Below are 23628 nucleotides of genomic sequence, written 5' to 3'. Positions count from 1 at the left end.
ATGAGCACCGCGGCCTGGGCGCCACACCACCTGGGCTAAGTCAACAGTCAGTGCCAGGTGGACTGTAGACACCCAGCTTGAAAAGTTTACCCTCCACAGTGTGAACTTGCTCTAGGGGGCAATCTAAGTTTATCTTCAGGAAGAAAGCCAAGTAGAACGCAAAGCAAGCAAAGGTTTCCTGAGGCACCGCAAGCCTGCTGTCATTCACTCAGCCATTTGCTGGCAGCGGTGCTGTCTCTGAAGTACTGTGGCTCAAACCAAGGGCCACGTGCATGCGTGCTAAGCAGTACATCAGCACCTGCTGTTCTTACAGTGACCCACCAGGAGGAACGGCTCAGTCCAGTGCATGATGAGTTCCCAGCCTCATGATTTAATGGTGACGTCTCTGTATGGAACAGAGGGCTGTCATCAATCTACCAGGTCCACAGTGGGGTGGGATTTGGAGTCTAGCCAGGCCCTGGATGTCCTTAAGCCTCCCTTCAGGCCTAGTGATTCCAAAAATAAGAGCATGGGAATCCAAGGAGAACATTGAGGCACTAAAAAGGCTGCTTTCCCAGCCTGCCCAAACGGGCGAGAGGATAGCAGGCCTTGATGGCATCATCAAAAGTTCCACATAGGGGGCAAAGTAGGTAAAGGCACTGGCTGCCAACTTGAAAATCTGAGTTTGATTCTGAAATCTATATGGTTTGAGGTGAGAACTGATCCCTCAAGGGATCTTTTGACTGTAGGTGTGTGTGTGCTGTGTGTGTGTGTGCGCGCACACACACTTCTGAAAATCCCACCTACTGGACTTAGATCCTAGAATGGCTTTGGTTAAGTCCAAGCATTTCCTGCATGGGAACAGAGCTACTACTGCCTTTGTGCTTTATATAGCATGTGAGGGGGGAGGACAGTTCCCCCACCCTCCAATGCCTTCCCAATTTACCTTTGAGCCTGCCTCCCTCTCTACCTGCCTGCCACAGGTCTGAAATGGAGTGGGAAATGCATTCAGACAGGTTGGTGGGGAGCCAGGATCTGAACACAGAGATATCTGTCTTCAGACACTAGTGTGTCTTGCTTCCTCATCCCCTTGTTTGGTTCCCCCACTCTGATGAGCAGCAGGGAGCAACAGACAAAAAACGGAAGCTCTCCAGCTACAAGGACTCAAAAACCACTCACCGATGCATGCACAAGACTCCAGCTCCTGCTCTCTCTTGCAGAAGGGAATGCATTTTCCAGCCTTGCACTTGCCAAGGTCCAAGCACACAGTGTCATCTTCCGCATCTCCTGGTGGGGGGCACTCACTGCTATTCCCTGGAGGCAAACACCAATTAAAACTCAGTCCAGGTCAACAGTTCCTAGGGCACAGCAGTTGCCACACACTAGCAAACAGCAAGGGCTCAGGCAAATGCTTTGACCTGAAGGAAACTTGACCCTAATTTTCAAATACATGTTCACACACTACAGGATACCTGGAGAAGCAACAGAAACATACCTGTGCAGTAAGACACGCCTTTGCACGTAGCATTAATAGCCTCCTGGCACTTCTTCTGGGCTGTCTCAAACTGACAATTTTTACAGCAAGGACTGTTCCTATCACTATGGAAGAGCAGACAAACACCTTTCAATGCAATGACAGCCCAACATCTAAGGCTATGGTTGTGTTAGTGACCCGAATACTGAAGCCAGACCCCAGGGCCAAGGCACTACTGCACTTCTTGACTCCTCTGGAGCTGTCTGCACTGTGTGTGTCCCTTCCTGATGTGGGAAAGGCAACATCAATGCTACACCTCAGCAAGAAATAGTACACACAGCAATCACCCTTTTGGTATTCTTGGTTTTCACTAGCTAGTTAAGAAAAAAACCAGGGATGTACCAGTGGTTATGAAACACAGCAGCCTGAGTCCCATCCCATTCCCTACTAGAACCTACAAATTAAAAGGCACAATATACAGATAGATAATTCACCAAACAATGGTCCATCAGGCACCTAAAAAATAATTAAGTGCCTACCAATCTGTAATCTGCTTAATATCATTAAACAGTACTCTACAATATTCTATTACATGGATACACAATAACAATTTGTATCCTGATGTTACCATCTTGGATTGTTCCAATAGTTTGCTGCTATAAAGACATAGCCATGAGTAACCTTGCTGAATCAACTTTTTGTTTTAGAAGATTTTTTTCCCCCCAGATGGAGTCTCATTGTGTAGCTTTGGCTGTCCCGGAGCTCACTATGTACACCAAGCTGGATTCAAACACACAAAAGATCTGCTTCCTTCTGCCTTTCCAGTACTGAGATTAAAGGCATGCCACACCATGCCTGGCTTTAAAAAAATTCTTAAACTCCACTGAGATAGCTAGTAAAGGCAGTCACTACCAATCTTGATTTTAAAAATAAATCTTAAGCATTAGGGAGGCAAAGGTAGGTGGATCTCTGTGAGTCCATGCTAGCCTGGTCTACCTATATAGAGAATTTAAGGTCAGCCAGAGTTATATAATGAGACCCTGTCTCAAAAAACTAATTAAAAAAAAAAAAAAAACGCAAAAGGGAATGTTGTGTCAATGGTCATGCAAGCAAGGTTAAAGATTAAAAAAAAAAAAAAAAAAAAAAAAAAAACCAGGTTTAAATATTGTCCATAAAGCACTGCGCTTGCACACAGACGGGTTCAAGTGCCTCCATCACGATCTCCTGTCATCTGGACCCTCGTGACCCACCCCCTTCTCTCTAGGACACTTCTCACCTGCACTGCACACCTGGCTTCAGCGTGCAGTCACTATTGCAGCAGGTGTCGTTGTTCAGGTACATGATGCCCGGGTCACACTCTTCTCCTTCATCCACCCTGGAGTTACCACACACCTTGTTGCTGCGCTCCTGAAAGCACTCCTGAGCCTTACTTTCTATGGTTTTGTAGATGGATTGTTTACTGCAGTTTGAAAACATCTTAAGAGAAAAGGGGGTCATGAGAATCAAAAAGAACAAGATGAAATTCATTCCCAAGTAGGTCTGTGCTTCTTTACAGACAAATACTAACTGTGACGTCACCATCAATGCGACCACTGAGCTATTATGTCAAGTGGTCACTGCCCTGGAACAGAATTACCTAGAGAAACAGCTGAAGCAATGGCCCACTGCTGATTGTCACCTGCACCTCTGGAAAATCTTGCTTCCCGACCCCACCTTGTGATTTTAGAGCAGTTGTTCTCAACCTATAGATTGAGACCCCTTTGGGATAGCTATCAGATATCCTACATATCAGATATTTACATTATGATTCATAACTAACAAAATTACAGTTATAAAGTAGTAATGAAAATAATTTTACAGTTGGGGGTCACCACAACCTGAAGGACTGTATTGAAGGGTTGCAGCATTAGAAGGTCAAGAACCACTCTGTTAGAGTATAAAATGAATACAAACAGGACCCAGCATAGAAGCCTCTCAGGAGTTGTCCTGGCTCTGGTCTCTCTTCCACTCTCACTGGTGTCAGAGCACAAACTCTGGAAAGATGCTGTAACACGGTTTCCCTTTATTCAATACAAAATGGCTAGGGCTTTTGTTTTAAGACAGGGTCACGATTGTATGGCTCAGGGCTGGAGCTCCCTATCTAGACCAGGATAGCCTTGAACTCAGATACATCTGCCTCTCTCAAGAGCTGGGGTTAAAGGAGTACCCACCATACCCCACAGGTCAAAATGGCTAGTGATCTTAGCTTAGGTCAGGACCTACACTCCACAACTAGAAGAACACCTCTTCATCCGCAGTTAGACTCTCAGCTAGACAGCGCTGAGCACACAGAGACCAGCCTGCCACTGCCTCTCTGACCCCAGTCTCTAAATCCTAGTCTTCTGTTTGCACCTTTACCTACAACCTCTCTTTCTTAGAGACCTTCCCGAGGAGAATGCAGCCCTCAGCATCCCTTCTTTCTTTCCAGTAACATCACTGTGCACAGCTCCTGTAGCACTTCAGACACCTGCTCGTTGGACCATCTAGTAGCAAACGGCCATTTGTCCACCTCATTTCTGTCCTATAGTCCTTTTAACCTAATTAAAAATATGATTATCAAGAAAACTCACGAGGGAGGCTGATAACAGCAAACTGGGAAATACTGCTAAATTGAAACGAGTAACAAATAGTAAATAAAGTGGTCGGGTCATTTTTAAGGCTGACCCAAACGCCCTCAAAAGCAGGACCTTGACAAAAGTCACTACTGTAACTTTCATAATGAACCCAAATTTGCATGTGCTTAACCTTGAAAACACTGCCCAGTGACACTAAGTTCCAACTGCATTTGACAGTTCCACCTGTAAGAAAAACATTGAGGAATGGATACTTCCCCAAGCCCGTCCAGTAACATCACACAGCCTTCTTTCCCACTAGAGACGATCAGAGCACACATACCTTATTGTTCTCATGGTCACCACTCACAGCTATGGGGTACATAACGTACTTTCCTCCCTGGTCCTCATTTGGGGCACATTCTGCTAGCCCATCAGGATCGTGTTCTGCTCCAAAATTGTGACCCAATTCATGAGTTGTAACCAGGTCGGCTTCCTTAAGAATTAGGCACAGAGAAATGTGTAACCATCATCTACTTTTGCCAGTTTGGCCCATGCTACATTCATCATAGCAAATGGAAGCAGAATGACTCACGTAAGTGGTCCATGCCCACATATACCCATCAAACACAATTTTTACATTTGTGTGTGTGTATGTGTGTGTGTGTGTGTGTGTGTGAGAGAGAGAGAGAGAGAGAGAGAGAGAGAGAGAGAGAGAGAGAGAGAGAGAGAAGGAGGAAGAGGAGAAAGAGAGAAGGGAGGGAGAAACTGACTGAGACCAGAGTAAATATGGGAGGTCGGGTCAGTTTTGCATCTTTATCTGCTAAGCCATCTCCCTGGCCCCAATAAATGTAACAGGGGAGAGCATGGCTCAATGGTTAAGAGTGCTTATTGCACTTGCAGAATTCAATTCCAACCACTGTAATTCCAGTTCCAGGGGATCAAATATGCAGGTTTCTGCATGCACATAAACTCACGCACACATACGGAGCCTGAAAAACCACAGAGCTGACCTCCGACTGCCATATGCATAGACAGGGAAAGAGGGGCAAAGGAAGGCTAGAAGCTTAAAGGGTCCCCCGACACCTGTCTGATTTATGTTTCCATCTCTCGACAATAGTGGCAGTCTCTTAGTACTTAAAAGATAATTATTATATGTAATCACTCAAAAGTGTTTTTTAAACATAAAGCAAAGGAAACCAGCCTACAAATCACAATCCCAGAGAACCTAGACAACAATGAGGACCCTAAAAGAGACATATATAGATCTAATCTATATGGGAAGTAGAAAGACAAGATCTCCTAAGTAAATTGGGAATGTGGGGAACTTGGGAGGAGGTTGAAGGGGAGGGGAGAGGCAGGGAGGAGAGCAGAGAAAAATGCAGAGCTCAATAAAAATCAATTAAAAAAAAAAAAGAATGCTTTCACACCAGGCTGTTGCTACAGGCCTGCAATCCCAACACTTGGGTGACTGATGCAAGAGAAGCTCAAACTCAAGTGAGACTCTGTCTCACCAAAAACAAACACACCAAACAAAAAAATTAACATTCTGAACAAAGACAAAGTATCTAGATCTAGAAGGATCCACCTGCCCTCACAAAGGAGGGGGAAAAAAGAAAATGTTATGCCAATTTAACAAAAAAAAGAAAGATTTATCTTAGTTATGTGTATGCTGTCTATGTGGAGAGGCCAGAAGAGGGTGTAGGATCCAGAAGAGGTGCTGGGAACCAAACTCAGGTCCTCTGGAAGAGCAGGATGCATCTACACAGAAACAAGGTTTTTTGTTTTGTTCTGTGTTTTGAGACAGCTCTCAAGTATCCCAAACTGGCCATGAACTTAGTATGGAGCTGAGGGCAATGTTGAAATGTTGATGCTCCTGCCTCTACCCCATCCCCAAGTGCTGAGAAGCTAAGTAAGCATCACCGTCCCTGGTTTTATATGCTACATGCTAGGCAAGGGCTCTACTGAGCTACATCTCTAGACCCCAAAACAAGATCTAAAAATGCCTTAGAAAAAACCAGAAGATGAGAGGCTGAAGACTCCTGCTTCTTCTAACAGCACACGAATGCAGGTAGACAGCGGAGCAAGGCCCTCAAATACGGAAGGACAGACACATCCAGCCACATCAACCAAGTAGAGACTACTTTTTAAAAGATACCAGTATAAATATGTGACTGAGATTCTAATGCAACACACTCCCAATCTATACTGTTTTAAAACAAAAAACAAAAACACAGGCTGGAGAGATGGCTCAGTGGTTAAAAGCACGTGCTGCTCTTGTAGAGGCTGCGTGTTCAATTCCCAGTTACCACTTAGGCCACTCATGACCACCTATTAATACCTCCAGCTCCAGCAGTACCAACAGCCTCTCCTGGGGTCTGTAAGGACCCATGCTGTACATACCTGTGCACGCGCACATGCACATGCACACGCGCACACACATGTAAAAACATTTTTTAATAAAGTTCTTTTAAAAAATATCAAGGAACGTACCTTTGTAAGGATGGTTTTACCATAATTTTTTGTACTAGTCAGACCACTGTTCAAATAGATGTTTTTCTTCCCACCTGGGCTGTAGTAAGCTAAAGGAAAAAGAACAGAAAACAGTTGCCTCTGAAACATAACCTATCGCCTTTCTCTTTCCTCTCGCTCAGTGTCGCGACAGTGCAAAGGAGACCTACCTTTCGGGCAAACCCCTCCATGACTGTTTGCTCTGGGAGAACCCACGTAAGCTAATCCAAGAGTTCCCATATCAAAATCCTGGTATGTGAAAAGATGAGCCAGGCAGACTTTAGATGCTTCTTCAGCTATATCAAAGCTAAATTGCTGTAGAGAGAGAATATTTTTAATTAGGTCTCCACCATGCCAGAGTCAGGTGCGTCTCACAGAAGAGCCGCACTTCTGCAGCAGCACCTGGAGTCCGGCAGCACTGAATGTTCTCCCTGGGGAGGGGCCACACCCAACCAGCAGGCAGAAAGCACAGTGGCCGTGGGGGTGGCGGGGAGCACTTGGGTACTTTTCATCTACTGCTCTTCCATACAGAGACCTCGTCAGCAGCCCCGTGCATTTCAAGAGTTTAACATGCTGTGCAGGGATTACCATATTTTGAATTATATGGGCTGGGAAAGATTTTTGTTTGAATCTTATAATTTACAATTATATAAAATTATTTAAAAATTCACCATAAGTTTATAGAAAAGCAGACATACTTAGTTTTATGGTACCAAACAAAATATTTAAAGCCATTTTAAAAGCACTGCAGACTCATTCCTCCATCCTCTACCTGCCCCACACCCTATGTGCCTTACACTTCAGTTTTCTTTTATTTTTCTACTCTAACAATCTAAAAATTCAAAGTTTTAAAAAAAATCATGACTTCTGAAAATGTTAAATGCCAATCCTTGGAAGGCAGAGGCAAGCGGAACTCTGAGTTCGAGGCTAGCTTGTGAGATCCTGTCTTAGCATATACATATAGTTTAAAATGAAAGCTCACAGAATCCCATGTACAGAAGGATGACAGCTGTCTGAAACCTAGACAGCCCCTTGGCAACAGGGTGAGTGAGGCTCCGGAACTTCTCTGAGGACTGAAGGAAAAAAATGGAAGGTGCACCTGTGGGCCCACAGGAAGTGGTGTGGTGGGTCAGCTGTCTCGGCAATCAGGCTTAACCCTATAACCAACCCACGACAAGACATCTACACTGATGAACGGGCTGAACTGTGGTCACCAAAAAGCTTATATATTGATGTTCTAGCCCTGACGAACTCAGAACACAGCTGTATTTGGAGACAGAACCTTTACAGAAACAAGTGAGGTCCAGTGAGCATACACTCACAGACCCCAGTTACAGATGAACTGCTTCCTTAGGAAAATGACTTGCAGGGAAGTTGGTTCATGTGCTGCTTTGCAGTGCTGGGATCCAAATCCAGGGCCACATGAATGCTAGAAATGCACCATATGACAACGGCACTGCCTGTACCACATGTGTTCATGAGGAGATAAGGACACAGACAGCCAGAGGGAGACAGCAGCATGCTCAAGAGAGGCCTGAGCAGAAACCAATCAGTCACCAACACCTCTAGCTGATATCTATGAGACAATAAATGCCAGTGCCTTAATCCTCCCAGTTGTAGTATTCTGCTAACAGCAGCTGGACCTCAGTCATATTTGCTGAGACTTATCTCAAAAGCAACAATACAGACTACCCTTAATCCCAGAACTCCAGAGGCAGAAGCACGTGGATCTCTGAGTTTGAGGCCAATCCAGTCTACAGAACAAGTTCCAGGACAGCCAGGGCTATATAGAAAAACACTGTCTCAGAAAAACAAAAAGATACTATATCTCAACCTCCCTGACAGGGGCTGGCAGATCAAATTACATAAGACAGTATCATACAGACAGAGCACATAATGGGTCTCAATTGGGGGGGGGGGGGATGATAAAAAGCCTTTAATTCCATTCGAGTTTAAAACTTAATTTTGGCCTTATGGGTGCATAAGCAAGAAATCCATAGAAACCCTATATTTAAACCAACACATTGAAACTACAAGATTAAAAGAACAGCCCACCGAAAATGTTCCAAGCTGCTAAATTCTAAATTTGTAGTATTTGTTAGAGCAGCAGCAGAAATTACCATACACCCCAGTATAGAAAGCCAGTTTACAATAAAGCAGTAATATGCACGCCAGACACTGGAGTCGTGCAGCTGTGCACTAAGGCAAGACATCTTAAATTTTTCAAGTTATACTTGTGCCAGCTAATACATGTTCACAGCTTCTTTGGTAAGTCTGTCCTAAAAGACTGTGGTTAGGTTTCAGGGACCTGAGGCACAGCACAAAGAAGATGTCCACACATTGACAATTCCTGTTATTTTCCAGAGAAGATCCACTGTGCCAAGTTAGATGCTCAAAGACACTAAGCATTCTACCATGCTTCTTCACTAGTACAGAAACAGCCACCCATCACAAATTAAAAACTGCAGGGCACACCCTACCTCTAGCAACATCTTCACATCCCAGGCATCTTTTTCTTCATTTGGGTAACTTTTGGCCATATTGAAGTGTCTTTCACCGGGTTTTACATCTTGTGGAGACTTGAGAATTCGAATCTATACTTAAGAGAGAGCACACTTAGAACAGTTCCAAAGCTTCCGAAGATGTTCACTACAGTGTTCCACCACTTCAAAAAGGAGCCTGGCTAGGCACAGCGGCTCACACTTTTAGAAGGCAAGGCCAGCAGATCTCTGCGTTTGAGGCTTCTCAAGTATATATGAGTGTGTTCCAGGACAGCCAGAGCTGTCTCGAGAGACCCTGCCTCAAAAACAAAACACAGGACCAAGAAACCCAGCATCTGAGCGAGCGCTGGAGAGACCTCAGCAGCTAAAAGCAATCATTCTTCTCAGGACCCAGGTTTGATACCTAGCACCTACACCCACATGCAAGTTCAGAACCGTCCCTAACTTTAAATCTTTAATTAAAAAAAAAAAGTCTTTAATTAAATAACAATAACAACAGAAAAAAAATCACATCTATTTGACCCTGGCACTTGGTAGGCTGAGACAGAGACAAAACAATCACTAGTAGTTCAAGGGTAATCTGAGTTACATAGCCAAAGTCTGTCTCAAAAAAAAAAAAAAAATACAAACACATGCACTCACACGTGCACACATACACATACATACTTGCATATACACTCAAGTACACACGCACCAACAATTCAACTATCTACTTCTATAAAAAAAAGTTTTATGAGCTGGCCAATGGTGGGGCGCACGCCTTTAATCCCAGCACTGGGGAGGCAGAGGCAGGCAGATCTCTCTGAGTTCAAGGCCAGCCTGGTCTACAAAAGCTAGGACAGACTTCAAAGCTGTAGAGAAACCTTGTCTTAACAGAAAAATTCAAAGCCCAAAACAAACTGAAAAGCATCTGGTATAGAAAATACATGTCAATGAATTATTTATAAAGTTATAAATGTACTAAATTTTCACATTCTCCACATGTATTTGAAAAAGTGAGAACTTGGGTTACATGAGCCTAAGATATTTACTGCAATTGTAATCGATAATTTTAAAATCAGGATTGGGATGAACATCACTTCTGCAGGAGACTACCAAAACCTGGAGCTTCTCTTTGCATGTTTAAGACAAATTCCTATTAAAGAAGACACTAAGAAGAAAGGAAGAAAGGTTTCTGATCAGGGACTTTGGGACAAGGACAGAAGCCATGCTGAGCTCACAGCTCAGTCTCTGGCCTCCATTTGGTGTGCACCAGCACCAAGGTCCTAGCTTTCTGGGGAAGGTCAAGGTCAGTTCTGATGAGAAGTAACTGGAAACCTGACAGGACTACACGCCTAAATCACACCTCAGTTTACCTGGAATGGAATAAAGATGCTGGCATTTCTGTTCCCTATACTGCTATGTTCTTCAACTGTGTAAATTCCTAGAGCACAAAGGAACTATTTACTGACCCTAAAAACCTGCATGTTTTCTATAGCTTCTTTTTATAAGGTTGTTTTTTTTTTGTTTGTTTGTTTGTTTGTCTGAGACAGGGTTTCTCTGTGAAACGGCTCTGGCCGCCCTAGAACTCACTCTGTAACCAAGGCTGGCCTCAAACTCACAAAGACCCATCTGCCTCTGCCTCCCGAGTGCTGGGATTAAAGGCAAGTGGCACCACTGTCCAGCATATGTTTTTGCTTTGTGTATGTGTATATGTGTGTGTCTATAAAATTTTTATAGCTAACATAGTATAGTGATTTCTTTTAATTTTTTTTAAATTGTTTAAAGATTTTTAAATGCATGCAGTGTTCTGGCTGCACATATGCCTGAACATGAGAAGAGGGCACCTGATCTCATTATAAATGGTTGTGAGAAAAAAAAAATGGTTCTGAGTCACCATGTGGTTGCTGGGAATTGAACTCAGGATCTCTGTAAGAGCAGCCCTTACCCTTGGAGCCATCTCTCCAGCCCTAGTATAGTGACTTTAAAATCAGTAAGTCGTCTGCTTTACATTATCAATAGGGAATTCTATCCAATATAACATAAAATAAAAAGCCAAAGGGTCAAGGATATATAGCATATTGGCAGTGTGCTAATTATAGACTTATCTGTACACATATAACACACATGCACAGCATCTCTAGGAAGATAAGCCCTGATTGATCTAGAACACAATATGTAGACCAAATTGCCTCTGCATGCCAAGAACTAGAATTATAGACATGTACCACCATGTCAAGGTAAGTGATTTTTTTCTTTCATAGTTTGCTTTTCGTTTTTTGATTTTTTGAGACAGGGTTTCTCTGTGTAACAGCACTAGCCGTCCTGGAACTCGCTCTGTAGACCAGGCTGGCCTTCAACTCACAGAGATCCACTTGCCTCTACTTCTGAGTGCTGTGATTTAAATGTGTGCCACCACTACCTGGCTGTTTGCCCTTTTTTTTATCTCTCAGTTTTACACAATATAACCTATAAGACTACATGGTTTAATACAACCTGGAAATATTATTCATAATTATATTAAAATATGTGTTTTCTCCAAAGCAATACTCAATTTCCAAACCAGCAAGGTAGATTTTACGGAGAATGATCACAATGTCATGGACACTGAGAGCCATGCTGTGTCATGAAGCTGGGGACTAAAGGAGAGATTTACTGCTGTGGACAAATGCCTCCCTGCATTGTGTTCTTGAGTAAATTTCCTGACTGTACAGATTTAAAATTGTAGGATTTTTTTCCTTAATACTTCTTATATGCCATCAGATTCTCCTCTTTTACTCTGCTCAGAGATACAGTGGACACAAATTTAGAATCCTCTGCCATTACCGATTTATGTGCTAGAATTCTAACTAAAGGTTGAAGCGTATCAGAGGAAAAAGAAAACACTACAGGAAATGAAAGAGCTATAACTACCAGATAAGAAGAATGTAACAGCATTAAGAGGTTTCATTCCTATAATAACCCTCAAGACAGAAACTTCATCATCTACAACTGCATTCCAAAAACACAATTTATCATTAAAAAAAAAAAATCACAACCAGGCGGTAGTGACCATGTCTTTAATCTCAACACTTGGGAGGCAGGGACAGGGGGATCTCTGTGAGTCTGAGGTCAGCCTGATCAACAGTGAGTTCCAGGACAGGCTCCAAAACTAAAAAGAGAAACCCTGTCTCAAAAAAAAAAAAAAAAAAATCACAAATGAGAATATTTATGATTAATGTTAAGGTAGATTTAGGGCTTTGAAAAAATAAAAATATTCACTGTATATGACCTCAGGATCAACACAAGGCCTACTGTTGATGAATACCTGTTCTATCTGTATTCCATAACCTTTAAATCCTGCATTATCCCACGAAGTGTTCCGGTATATGTCATCCACTCGGTCAATTAGCTCTATCTGTGAATATAAACAATAAAATTATATAGAACTCTACCACTCACTGCAATGTAATAAACCTACTGGAATAAACATCTAATGGAGGAAAACATAAGACAGACTATGAAAATTTGCATCAAGAAACTAATCTTTATCACTAATGGGTCTATCAAAGAAGCTACCCCTAGAGCCAAACTTAAAACACCACTACAAGAATATTACTGTCTATCTAACCTCAAGCGTTTTAAATACTGCTGTCCAAGTCAACTATGAGAAGGAAAAGTCAGCTCCGATTTATCAGAAAACCTAAGCAGCGGTCTTTACTGTCAGGAGTGCCCTAACTGTGACCCTAGAACAGGTAACTGCCCTTTTAAATTTTTCCATCTTTTTGTGTTGGGGGATACATGTATGCATATGCATGTTTTCTTTGTGAGTGGGCGTGCGTGTGTGCGCACACACACACACTTGCTTATGTGCACATGGTAGAGGCAGAGCATAATCACATCATAATCACATCAGAGCAACAACAACAAAAGGAGCCACTTATCTTTTCTCAAAGAGGAGTATTTATTTGTTCAAAAATGGGTTAACAGGTTTGTTCCTGCTATGAAGAAACTGTCCTTTGCTTCAAGTAGCGATGCGCCATGCACTTTGAAACACCTGCCCTCAAACCAGACAGTGGTGCTGCACACTTTTACTACCAGCACTCGGGAGGCAGAGGCAGGCGGATCTGTGAGTTCGAGGCCAGTCTGGTCTACAGAGTGAGTTCCAGGACAGCCAGGGATGTACAGGATATACAGAGAAACCCTGCCTCGGGGGGAAAAAAAAAAAAAAAAAAAAAAAAGGTGGACCTCACAGTATGGTCACATTTATGTACACAATACAAAGAAGTAAAATACAAGGAGTCCTTTGTTATAAACCTCAGATGAGAATTTTTCAAGAAAGACTCCTGCTTAGGAACAAGGTCTACAATGACTCCCACTGTTCTCCTAATGAACTCACCCGTACAACAGAAGGCAAGAAGGCTGAGAGAGGGCTGGAATGAGTGGGGAGAATGGGAAAGGCAGCAATGAAAAAGCAGTCTTTGCTGCAGCAGGATGCTGGTTCATGAATAGCTGCATTCTCTTCTATTCCCTATCAGTGCCAAGTTATCAAAAATGAATGGAGTCATGCTGAGAAAAAATAATGGAGAAAAATCATTTTCTTGACTTTTAAAATTTAGTAGCTGATGCTATAAGTTCCATGTCAGGCTGGGGATATAACTCAGTGCAAGGGCTCTTGCTTAGCAGGCACAAGTCCCTGGGTTTGATCCTCTGGACTGAAACAAGCAAATAATGAATCGAGAGTTAACAACTCTAATCTTTCCCCCATCTCTGCCCTAGGCTTACCGATGGCTATGAATGTCTCACTTGTCTCACATTCTGTCCTAAGACATCTCTTAAATGTGATGATGACAAAAACTCTGTGGAATACAGATACAAGCAGAAGATACACACAAGTGCATACACATATCTATTTTCACTCTGGAGTATAAATCTATGTATCCGATAGCAACGTTTGTAAAAAGCTCACTTGTGTAAAGGGAGTACATTATAAACTTTCCTCTAATTTAATCTGCAGAAAAATCTAATGTACAGAAAATAGTACTTTGAAGCAAAATGTATTCTCCTAATTTTGAAACTATAGATTCTACACAGAAATGGAAGATTCTAGCAAAAGGCCCTCAAAATAGTAGAAAGGAAATAACGCAGTGTCTGGAGCAGACGTTATTTAAGTTGTAAATTACTGTAGCCTCTCCTAACAAAATTAAACACCACATGAATGACCTGCTGAATCATCAAATACTTACTAAGTAATTGGTGGTGGTACTCTCTTCTCCGCGGCCCATGTATTTATAAAATCGATGATCTGCTACCACCAGTAATTTACAAGTATTCTTCAAGGGATTAGGCTCAGCTCGTCTCTTCACTCGACGAACAAACTCTAATATGAATTTGTATGCACTATTAAATTAAAATTCACCAAAACAAGGAGGGTTTTTATAGTAACACTTAGTTCTAATGTTTCTAAAACAAACATTATTTAAGTTTAGTATCATTAAGAGTATCTTTTTCTTTTCCAGGGGGAAGGATGGAAACAGGGTGTCACATAGCCTTGGCTATGTTGAGCACACTATGTAGCCAAGGATGACTTTCAACTCCTGATCCTCCTGCCTCCACCTCCCAAGTACCGGGATAATAGCATCATCATATCTGTCCTTAATGGTACCTTAAATAACAACAACAATAATAATAAATTTGGGAAAGGACAGAAAAGTAAAAAGTTTTAACATAAGGTTTAAAATTGCTAAATTCAAAACCAAGAGGGCTTGAGATTATGTAAGACCCTAGTTCAAAACCCACCACCACAAAAGGAAAAAATGTTCATAAATTTTAATACAATAAAATAATGATTACAAGGCAATGAAGCTAGGGGTCATTTTCTTCTAGAATGTCGTGAATTAATCAAAAGATAAAGAAGTCAAGGTGACCATACACTAAAATTTAAGTAATACTAAGCCAGGTGTGATGACCCAAGTCTGTAATCCCAGTACTTAAGGAAGCTGATGCAAGAAGATGGACATTGTGAGCTGTACAGCAAACCTTGCTTAAAATAAAAATGAAGCAAGCCTGGATGTTTGGAGGTGTCCCTACGATACAAGCAGGTCTAGTTAATGTTTACGCACAAGCAAGGATCTATGGAGTACGTAGATGTATACACAGATCCATCTGAATACCTGTTAACATATGTATATAGACAAGTATATTCATAGATACACTCATGTACATTGTCTGTTAACCTGACATAAACTGGAGAGTCATATGAGAAGAGGGAACCTCAAATGAGGAAATACCTCCATTGCACTGGCTTGTAGGCAAGTCTATTGTGTATTTTCTTGATTAAAGATTTACATGGGAGCCCATGTGAGTGGTATCACCCTGGGCAGGTGGTCTCGGGTTGTATAAAAGAAGCTACAGCCAGGCATAGTAGTGTAAGCCTTTAATCCCAGCACTCAAGAAACAGAGACAGGAGGATCCCTAAATTCAAGGCCTGGCCTACAGAGCAAATTCCAGGACAGCCGGGGCTACACAGAGAAATCCAACAACCAACCAAACAAGCTGAAGGAGCCATGAGGCAATAACAGTAAGCAGCAATCCTCAATAGTCTCTGCTTCAGTTCCTGCCTGAAGTTCCTACCCTGACTTCCGTTTATAAAGGCCTGTAAACTATGAGACAGAATAAAATCTCTCCTCCATGAGCTGCTTTTGTTCACGGTGTTTATCACAACAATAGAAAGCACACTAAGACATTCAAACTTGTCAGTCTGGGAGCCTCGCTAAAGCAAGTAGAAGCCCAGTCACCAGCACATCTTTTTAATGAAATTGTGCACATACATAGCTACAAATGTATCCTTATAATAGAAAGTATAAAAGATTAGTGTTTGTTACATTAAGGAAATGCTCAACATCCTTAGTCATCAGAGAAATGCAAATCAAAACAACTCTGAAATTCCATCTTAGACCTGTAATAACGGCCAAGATCAAAAACACTGATGACAACTTATGTTGGAGAGGTTGTGGGGTAAAGGGAACACTTCTGCATTGCTGGTGGGAGTGCAAGCTGGCTCAACCCCTTTGGATGTCAGTGTGGCAATTTCTCAGAAAATTAGGAAACAACCTTCCTCAAGACCCAGTAATACCACTTTTGGGTATAGATCCAAATGACACCTTGAAATTTGCAGGCAAATGGACAGAGCTAGAAAACATCATTTTGAGTGAGGTAACCCAGACCCCAAAAGACAATTATCATATGTACTCACTCAAAAGTGATTTTTAAACATAAAGAAAACCAGCCTACAAATCACAATCCCAGAGAACATAAGACAACAATGAGGACTCTAACAGAGACATACACGGATCTAATCTACACGGGAAATAGAAAAAGACAAGATCTCCTGAGTAAACTGGGAGCATGGGACCTTGGGAGAGGGTTGAAGGGGAGAGGCAGGGAAGGAAGCAGAGAAAAATATATAGCTTAATAAAAAACAATTTAAAAAAGATTAGTCTTAGTTAACAAACATTTCTTATCAAATAATATAAATGATTAAGAACAGATTTATCAGCGCTGGAGAGATGGCTCAGGGGTTAATTCACAACTGTCTGTAAACTCCAGTTCCAGGAGACCTGACACCCATGCACATAAAACACCAATACACATAAAATTTAAAACAAAAGGCGGCTGGAGAGATGGCTCAGAGGTTAAGCACACTGGCTGCTCTTCCACAGGTCCTGAGTTCAATTCCCAGCAACCACATGGTGGCTCACAACCATCTATAATGAAATCTGGTGCCCTCTACTGACCTGCAGGTATTGTGTGTGTGTGTGTGTGTGTGTATAATCTATGCACTGTAACTGTATACATAATAAAAAAAGATATCCTCAATAAATGGTAGTTATTATTTTTTTAAAAATTAAAACAAAAGAAATCAGAATGTATTTATCAGCTGGTGGTGCACGCCTTTAATCCAAGCACTCATAGGCAGAGGCAGATGGATCTCTGTGAGTCCAAGGCGTGCCTGGTCTGCAAAGGGAGTTCTAAGACAGCCAGAGATACACAGAGAAACCCTATTTCAAAAATAACCAACCAATCGATAAATAAAATGAAGACAGTAGAACACGCCCTCCAAAACAGGTTTTGTTTTTTTAAATGAACCCAAATAGATATGTTCATGATTGACAGCCTCTGTGTCTTTCAAACGCCAAAGTTCTCTTCCCACCCACTTAATCTCTTTCAAGCGCTAAAGACTACTTTCCAAAAATAGTATTTAGACATTTCTGACGGTCTACAAGAACTCCTCTTAGATCACTTCACTGTCTCTTTCCTGATCTCTTTTACGACATTACTTCACTATTTTTCTAGTGTTTTCAACTGTTACGTAACAGAAAAAGAATTAAAAGTTTCTGTAACAAGACTGTATTTTCAAGCCACACGATAGAGTTATTTAATAATCATAATATCACTATTGGAAACCACTGTGATATGCTTATGTCATATCTGAAACGAAGTCTTACCTTCAGATGGCCCTCTGTCTACGAGCCCTTTCGGAAGCAGCTCCTCACTATCTGCGTTTACGTAGCCACACACTTTTGGAGACTGCAGACGTGAGACATCCTTGATGTCTTCAGACTTATAAACTAACATTCTTTTGTCTCTGGTATCATTAACAAACCTCCAAAGTGGCTAAAAAGGAAAACATATATGATGAAATAGGAAACAACCAAGAACTTTTAAACATTAAATAAAATTCTCACAACATACTTTGTTCTTGAGTAATACTGTTTCTTAGAGAATTACTTGCTTCATCAATTATTTACTGTTTTGTGCATGTTTCTGTACAGCTTGTAAAGAAGGAAAAAATCTCCTTTTCCATAAACAATTCCATTTTAACTATTTCTTTAACTCCTACTCAACTCCAGCGTTCTTAGAGATAGTCACAGCGCAGTGATGTCAGGTGACGTTCCTACGCACATGGTGCCTGCACTCCGTTCCTTTAGCATTCAGGTATTCAACATCTTTTTGCTATGACAGGTTTTACACACAGCAAAAGCCTTTTTATAAGAGATGATTGAAAACTCTTAGCAATATGCTTAACCCTTCTTTCTATCAGTTCCAGGGAAAGCAGCCTGTGCACTGCTCTGCAGCTCCAGCCCCTGCACAGGATCTAAGTGATGCTACAAGACTCTACATTTATAACACGGGTCTGCCAGGGAATACCACCCATGTGCTCTGAAGGGTACACAAGTCAAAAGGGCTGCAAACATGTTTACAAAACTAACCTTTCTGTAAATATACTGGTCTCCGCTGTGAAGAATGTAAAAAGGATTCTAAACATAAAGTTATGCATGTTTAAGAAAATGAGAAAGACACTACTTCATGCCTGTTAGGATGGCTATCATCAGACACAGCCTGGTGAGGCTGGAGAGAAATGAACCCTGTGCATGCTGCTGAAAATGCCGAAGCCCTAACTAACACATGCAGAATGGCCTTCTACAGAGCCACACAGAAGACTTAATCTCAGAAACAAATGAAACAATAATGAAAACCTTATAGACTGGTCACCTAGACCATCCCAATTAAATATATATATATACCCAAAAGCTGTTCATTCTAGAACATTCTATTTCAAGAAATTAAAGCACAATTAATGGTCATCAGCAGAAGACTGGCTAAACAATGGTCTGCCAGAGAGTCTTCACTAAAAAAAAACACTGGATAGTCACACTTAGTATACATATGCATACAGAAAAAGAACTAGAAAAATATTCTCAGGACATATGGTCCAGTTGTGCATGTACTGGTAAAGCACCCAGCAAGGATGAAGAGGCCTTGGGCTTTTAGTACACAAACCACCACCAAGGCATGGTGGCATAACTATGGTATTTATGAATATTTATCTAGGTTCTTAAAGCGCCCTGGGTCTCCCCATGTAGCTTACACTGTCTCAGAGCTCACTACTTAACCTAGGCTAGTCTTGCGCTTACAGTGATCCCCCTGCCTCTGCCTTCCTGAGTGCTAAACAGAAAACTCATGGCAATTCTGCCTGAACCTCCCAAGAGGGATTACAAATGGGACTCACCATACTTTATTAGTTTTAACATCTTAAAGCAACCAAGAAATGCTGTGGAATATTTGTTTAGTCAAGCAAAGATGTGTTACTTTTGTTATACTGCATTCGCTTAACAATGTAAGAATATGGCTTAATTATGTAAAAATATGCTGCATCTGTTTCACCTTGCTTAAGGCACCTGATTAGTCTGATAAAGAAATGAACAGCCGATAGCTAGGCAGAGGAAAGATAGGCGGGGCTGGCAGGCAGAGAAAATTGAAAGGAGAAATCTAGGGAAGAGAGTGAGGAGGAAAAAAAAGGAGAGGAGGACGACAGAGGCCGCCACAGAGTAGGAAGGAAAGATAAATAAAACAAAGTAAGGTAAAAAGCCCAAAGGCAAAAAAATAGTTAAAGAGAAATGGGATAATTTAAGTTAGAAAAGCTGGCTGGAAACAAGCCAAGCTAAGGCCGGGAATTCATAAGTAAGAGTAAGTCTCCTTGTACTCATATGGGAGTTGGGTGTGTGGGCCCCCAAAGAGTAAAAAACCAACTACAAAGAAGCTCTTTAAAAATCAGAGAGACAAGCTATTGAAAGAAAGACAACATCAAAGGAAGGAAGGTGGAAGAAGAGGGAGAAGAATCAGGAGTTCAAGGCCAACCTCAGCTACATTGCCAATTAGAGGCCAGCATGAGCTATAAGAGAGCTCTCAAACCCGTCCCCAAATACAACCCTCTTACACGTAGGCTTACCTCTATGTTATACTCTGCCCCATCTGTGTTGATTCTTATTGTAACATCATCATCTCCTATGTGGGCTAGAACTCTAGAGTCAGGCTCGCCTTCAGAGGAAAAAAAAAAGAAGGTACTTTAATTATCAAAAATATTCATATCAGAGCCGGTGGTAGTGTCTCACGCCTTTAATCCCAGCATTCAGGAGGCAGAGGCAGGTGGATCTCTAAATTCAAGGCCAGCCTGGTCTACAGAGCAAATTTTGAGGCAGCCAAGACTGCACCAAGAAACTCTGCCTCAAAAATAAACAACAACAACTAAGGAAAACAGGAAGCACAAATTAGAATATATTGATCCCAACAGTAATTTGGAGCTTTCTATGCCATTTTCACCTTTTTTTTCCCTTTTGTCTGTCTGTATATGCAGTACCCTCAGAGGCCAGAAGAGAGTATTTTATCCCCAGGAATATAATACTCCATGTGGGTGCCTGGAATAGAACCTGGGTGATGTGGGAGAGTCTTCTGTTTGAGTTGATTTCATTGGCTAATAAAGAAACTGCCTGGCCCATTTGATAGACCGCCCCTTAGGTGGGTGGAGTAGACAGAACAGGAAGAGGAAGTGAGGTAGAAGGATCAGTCAGATGCTACACCTCTCCTAAGTTAGACAGACCGCTGTGCCTCTCCTCAGAGAGAGAAGCCAGACGCGATGAAGCTCCAGCCCAAGATGGACGTAAGCTAGAATCTACCTGGTAAGGCACCACTTTGTGGTGCTACACAGATTATTAGATATGGGTTAGTCAAGATGTGAATAAGAGGCTGAAAATAATGAGCCAGGCAGTATTTAAAAGAATACAATTTGTGTGATGTTATTTCACGTGTAAAGCTAACCATGCGGGAGCTGGGCAGGACGAAAAGCAGGCCTGCCTGCAGCTCCACACTACAGAATGGCGCCCACGTGGATAACCGAATCCGCAGAAAGCTTGAGAAAGCTTGGGAAAGAATAGAGTAAAGCTCTATTTTTCGGGCCTGGCAAGCAAGCACTCTCATCTAAGAGAGGCTTCCTGACTCAGCTTTAGCTGCAAAACCCTGCAGCCCTTTTAAGAGGTCCTGCCATGAAACACTTAAACGGTGTTGATGAAAAGCTGAACGTGTGCTTTTCGGTTTTCAGCCACAGCAGGAAAAAATTGTGCTGTTTTAAAATGCTGGCATTCTGGTCTGTACTGCCAGGACAAACTCTGACTCTTTCAAGCAGGCGGTCCTGACTACGGAGCTTTTGATTTTTGTTTAACACTGTTGCAGCTTGCTTGCTGGCAGGGACCTTGAACGGCCACAGAGTTGTGGTGATAAACATGGCTATAGCCCGTACCTCAGCCACAAGGCTGGAATCGTAGAAAGCTAAGGAATGGGCTGGATCTAGCCGCCAAAGTCACGGCTTTAGTCCTACTGATATTGTTTGGTAAAGTAAAGACTCATGTAGTCAGAAAGAGAGATATACAGTAAAAGAAAAATTCAAAGTTGAAGAAAATGTCTAAGTGGTTTACAATGTATTAAAAGTATATGCAGGCTAGTTAAAGTTCTTAAAAGTAAAAAAGAAAAAGAAAAAAGGAAGTAGTTTGTTGTGGTGGTACACACCTTTAATCCCAACACTTGGGAGGCAAGGTAGATTGACCTCTGTTACTTCAAGGTGTGGTAGCACACACCTTTAATCCGAATGCCTGGGAGGCAGAGACAGACAGATCTCTGTGAGTTCAAGGTGTGGTAGCATACACCTTTAATCCCAGCACTGGGGAGGCAGAGACAGACGGATTTCTGAGAGTTCAAGGACAGCCTGGTCTACAGAGTTATTCCAGGACAAAGATATACAGAGAACCTGTCTCAAAAAATAAACGTAAAAATAAACGAAATAGAGGTTAAAATAAAGCTGTACAAAGATGGAAAATACACAAAGAATCTTGATGCTGTATACTATTATGCTTTCTTTGAATTGTTTGAATGCTGAGGAAGGAACAAGAGCTGCTAAAAGATATTTATTTACAAATGCTGCTAAACTATTCCAGAAGAGATATTTTGAAAATACCTTGACTTTACAATTTGGATCTAAGGACATGATGCTTTGGAAAGGAGTTTCTTTTATTTTTACAGAAAATGAGACCCGTTGGATTGCTTCTATCCCAATATGGTATGATAGACCACGCCCTCCTGAAAGGTTGCTGTGAACACCTTCAGAAAATTACTTCACCCAACTGATGACTGAGATGAACCTGGCACACAGGTTATACCATGAAAGATTTGATTAACAGCGTCCCCATTCAGCAGGAAGCAGTTTGGAGAGAAATAACTGCGCCCATGTTCCCAAATATTGTTTATAAATGTTCTTTTACATTTAAAGGGGGATATGATATATATATGAATAATTTGCATTGGTATGGATTTTAAGGTCAATTTTGTTATATGTATATGTATTTTTGATACTGATTAAGGTATTGTGATTGTGTAGTTCATTTTAAAAATGTAATGTATAGTTAAGAAATATAGGTTGTTAATGGATAATCATCGATAATAGTAAAGCTTATAGTCATGTTAGTTAGATTTTCTAGATATATAGAGATATATTTCAGTTAGATAGACATTCTTCATATCTTTCAAAGACTACAGAATATTCCACTTAAATGTTTTAATAACTTAAGGCTTTTCATGACAATGAGACACGTCTGCTCCTGGCAGCACCAATCTACTTCAAGAAGATGATGGGCATCGAAGAGGATCCTTATGGAGTTTGGTAGCAATTTGGGCAAGAAACTGCTCTTGCCTGGACTGTTGCAGAAACTGGACACAAAGAACCCACAGAGAGAGGACTGTTGAACTTGCCTAAAGGTGAGATGATTCTTTGGGGTTCCTGACTCATGAAAGAGTCTGCGAGACATTCTGCAGGACACAGCAGATACTGACTGAACTGCCTTTGAAATTTCCTGTTTCATGGAAACGTCTGCTGGAAACTATGGGCCTGTAGGCCGAAGATGGATGCCCCAACGGTACAGAGGAACTTTGGGTGACTGTCCAAGCAGCGAGATGTCTCTGTGATTTCTAGAGTTTTGGAAGTAGCTTACCTCTTGTTCACCTAGGCAATATTATATCCTTCTGGAGTCTTTGATGGAGTTGAAGAATGGATAGATAGTTATAGTTTTCCTTAGTTATGATAAAAGATAAAGTAGATATAAATATTGTAACTATAATTCTTGCTTGATAACTGTTTTGTTATATGTAATTTTGCTATGTTAAAGTTAAAGCCTTCTTTTTATTGTTTAAACAGAAAAAGGGGAAATGATGTGGGAGAGTCTTCTGTTTGAGTTGATTTCATTGGCTAATAAAGAAACTGCCTGGCCCATTTGATAGACCGCCCCTTAGGTGGGTGGAGTAGACAGAACAGGAAGAGGAAGTGAGGTAGAAGGATCAGTCAGATGCTACACCTCTCCTAAGTTAGACAGACCGCTGTGCCTCTCCTCAGAGAGAGAAGCCAGACGCGATGAAGCTCCAGCCCAAGATGGACGTAAGCTAGAATCTACCTGGTAAGGCACCACTTTGTGGTGCTACACAGATTATTAGATATGGGTTAGTCAAGATGTGAGTAACAGGCCAGGCAGTATTTAAAAGAATACAGTTTCCGTGTAATTATTTTGGGGCATAAGCTAGCCAGGAGGCTGAGAGCAGGGCGGCTGGAAGCTGCCCGTAGCTCATCACTACACCTGGGACCTCTGGAAGAGCAGTCAGTGCTCTTAACCCCCCGAGTTATCTCTCCAGTCACCCATTTCCTTCCTCTTATCGCAGAAAAAAGTAAAAATCAAAC

General features: G+C 41.6%; 1 protein-coding gene across 2 annotated transcripts in view; it reads right to left on the bottom strand.

Moving 5' to 3' along the window:
• The window catches only part of Adam17 (ADAM metallopeptidase domain 17), a 45913-nt gene that overhangs the window by 5813 nt on the left and 16472 nt on the right, over positions 1–23628 (bottom strand). The window contains exons 4-14 of one of the 2 annotated variants that reach the window (XM_038319986.2): positions 19807–19895; positions 17522–17690; positions 14261–14394; positions 12343–12432; positions 9036–9149; positions 6726–6870; positions 6538–6626; positions 4388–4540; positions 2730–2929; positions 1475–1578; positions 1159–1293 (exon numbers count right to left, since the gene is read on the bottom strand). In XM_038319986.2, coding sequence (XP_038175914.1) covers positions 1159–1293; positions 1475–1578; positions 2730–2929; positions 4388–4540; positions 6538–6626; positions 6726–6870; positions 9036–9149; positions 12343–12432; positions 14261–14394; positions 17522–17690; positions 19807–19895 — 1422 coding nt within the window. Of the gene's footprint in view, positions 1–1158; positions 1294–1474; positions 1579–2729; positions 2930–4387; positions 4541–6537; positions 6627–6725; positions 6871–9035; positions 9155–12342; positions 12433–14260; positions 14395–17521; positions 17691–19806; positions 19896–23628 lie in introns of those variants that run through there. The other variant, XM_038319987.2, reaches the window with a different exon arrangement.

This window comes from Arvicola amphibius, chromosome 2, assembly GCF_903992535.2.
Source record: "Arvicola amphibius chromosome 2, mArvAmp1.2, whole genome shotgun sequence".
Lineage (NCBI taxonomy): Eukaryota > Metazoa > Chordata > Mammalia > Rodentia > Cricetidae > Arvicola > Arvicola amphibius.
Note: the sequence above shows the minus strand (reverse complement) of the source record. Positions and strands in the feature narration are given on the sequence as shown.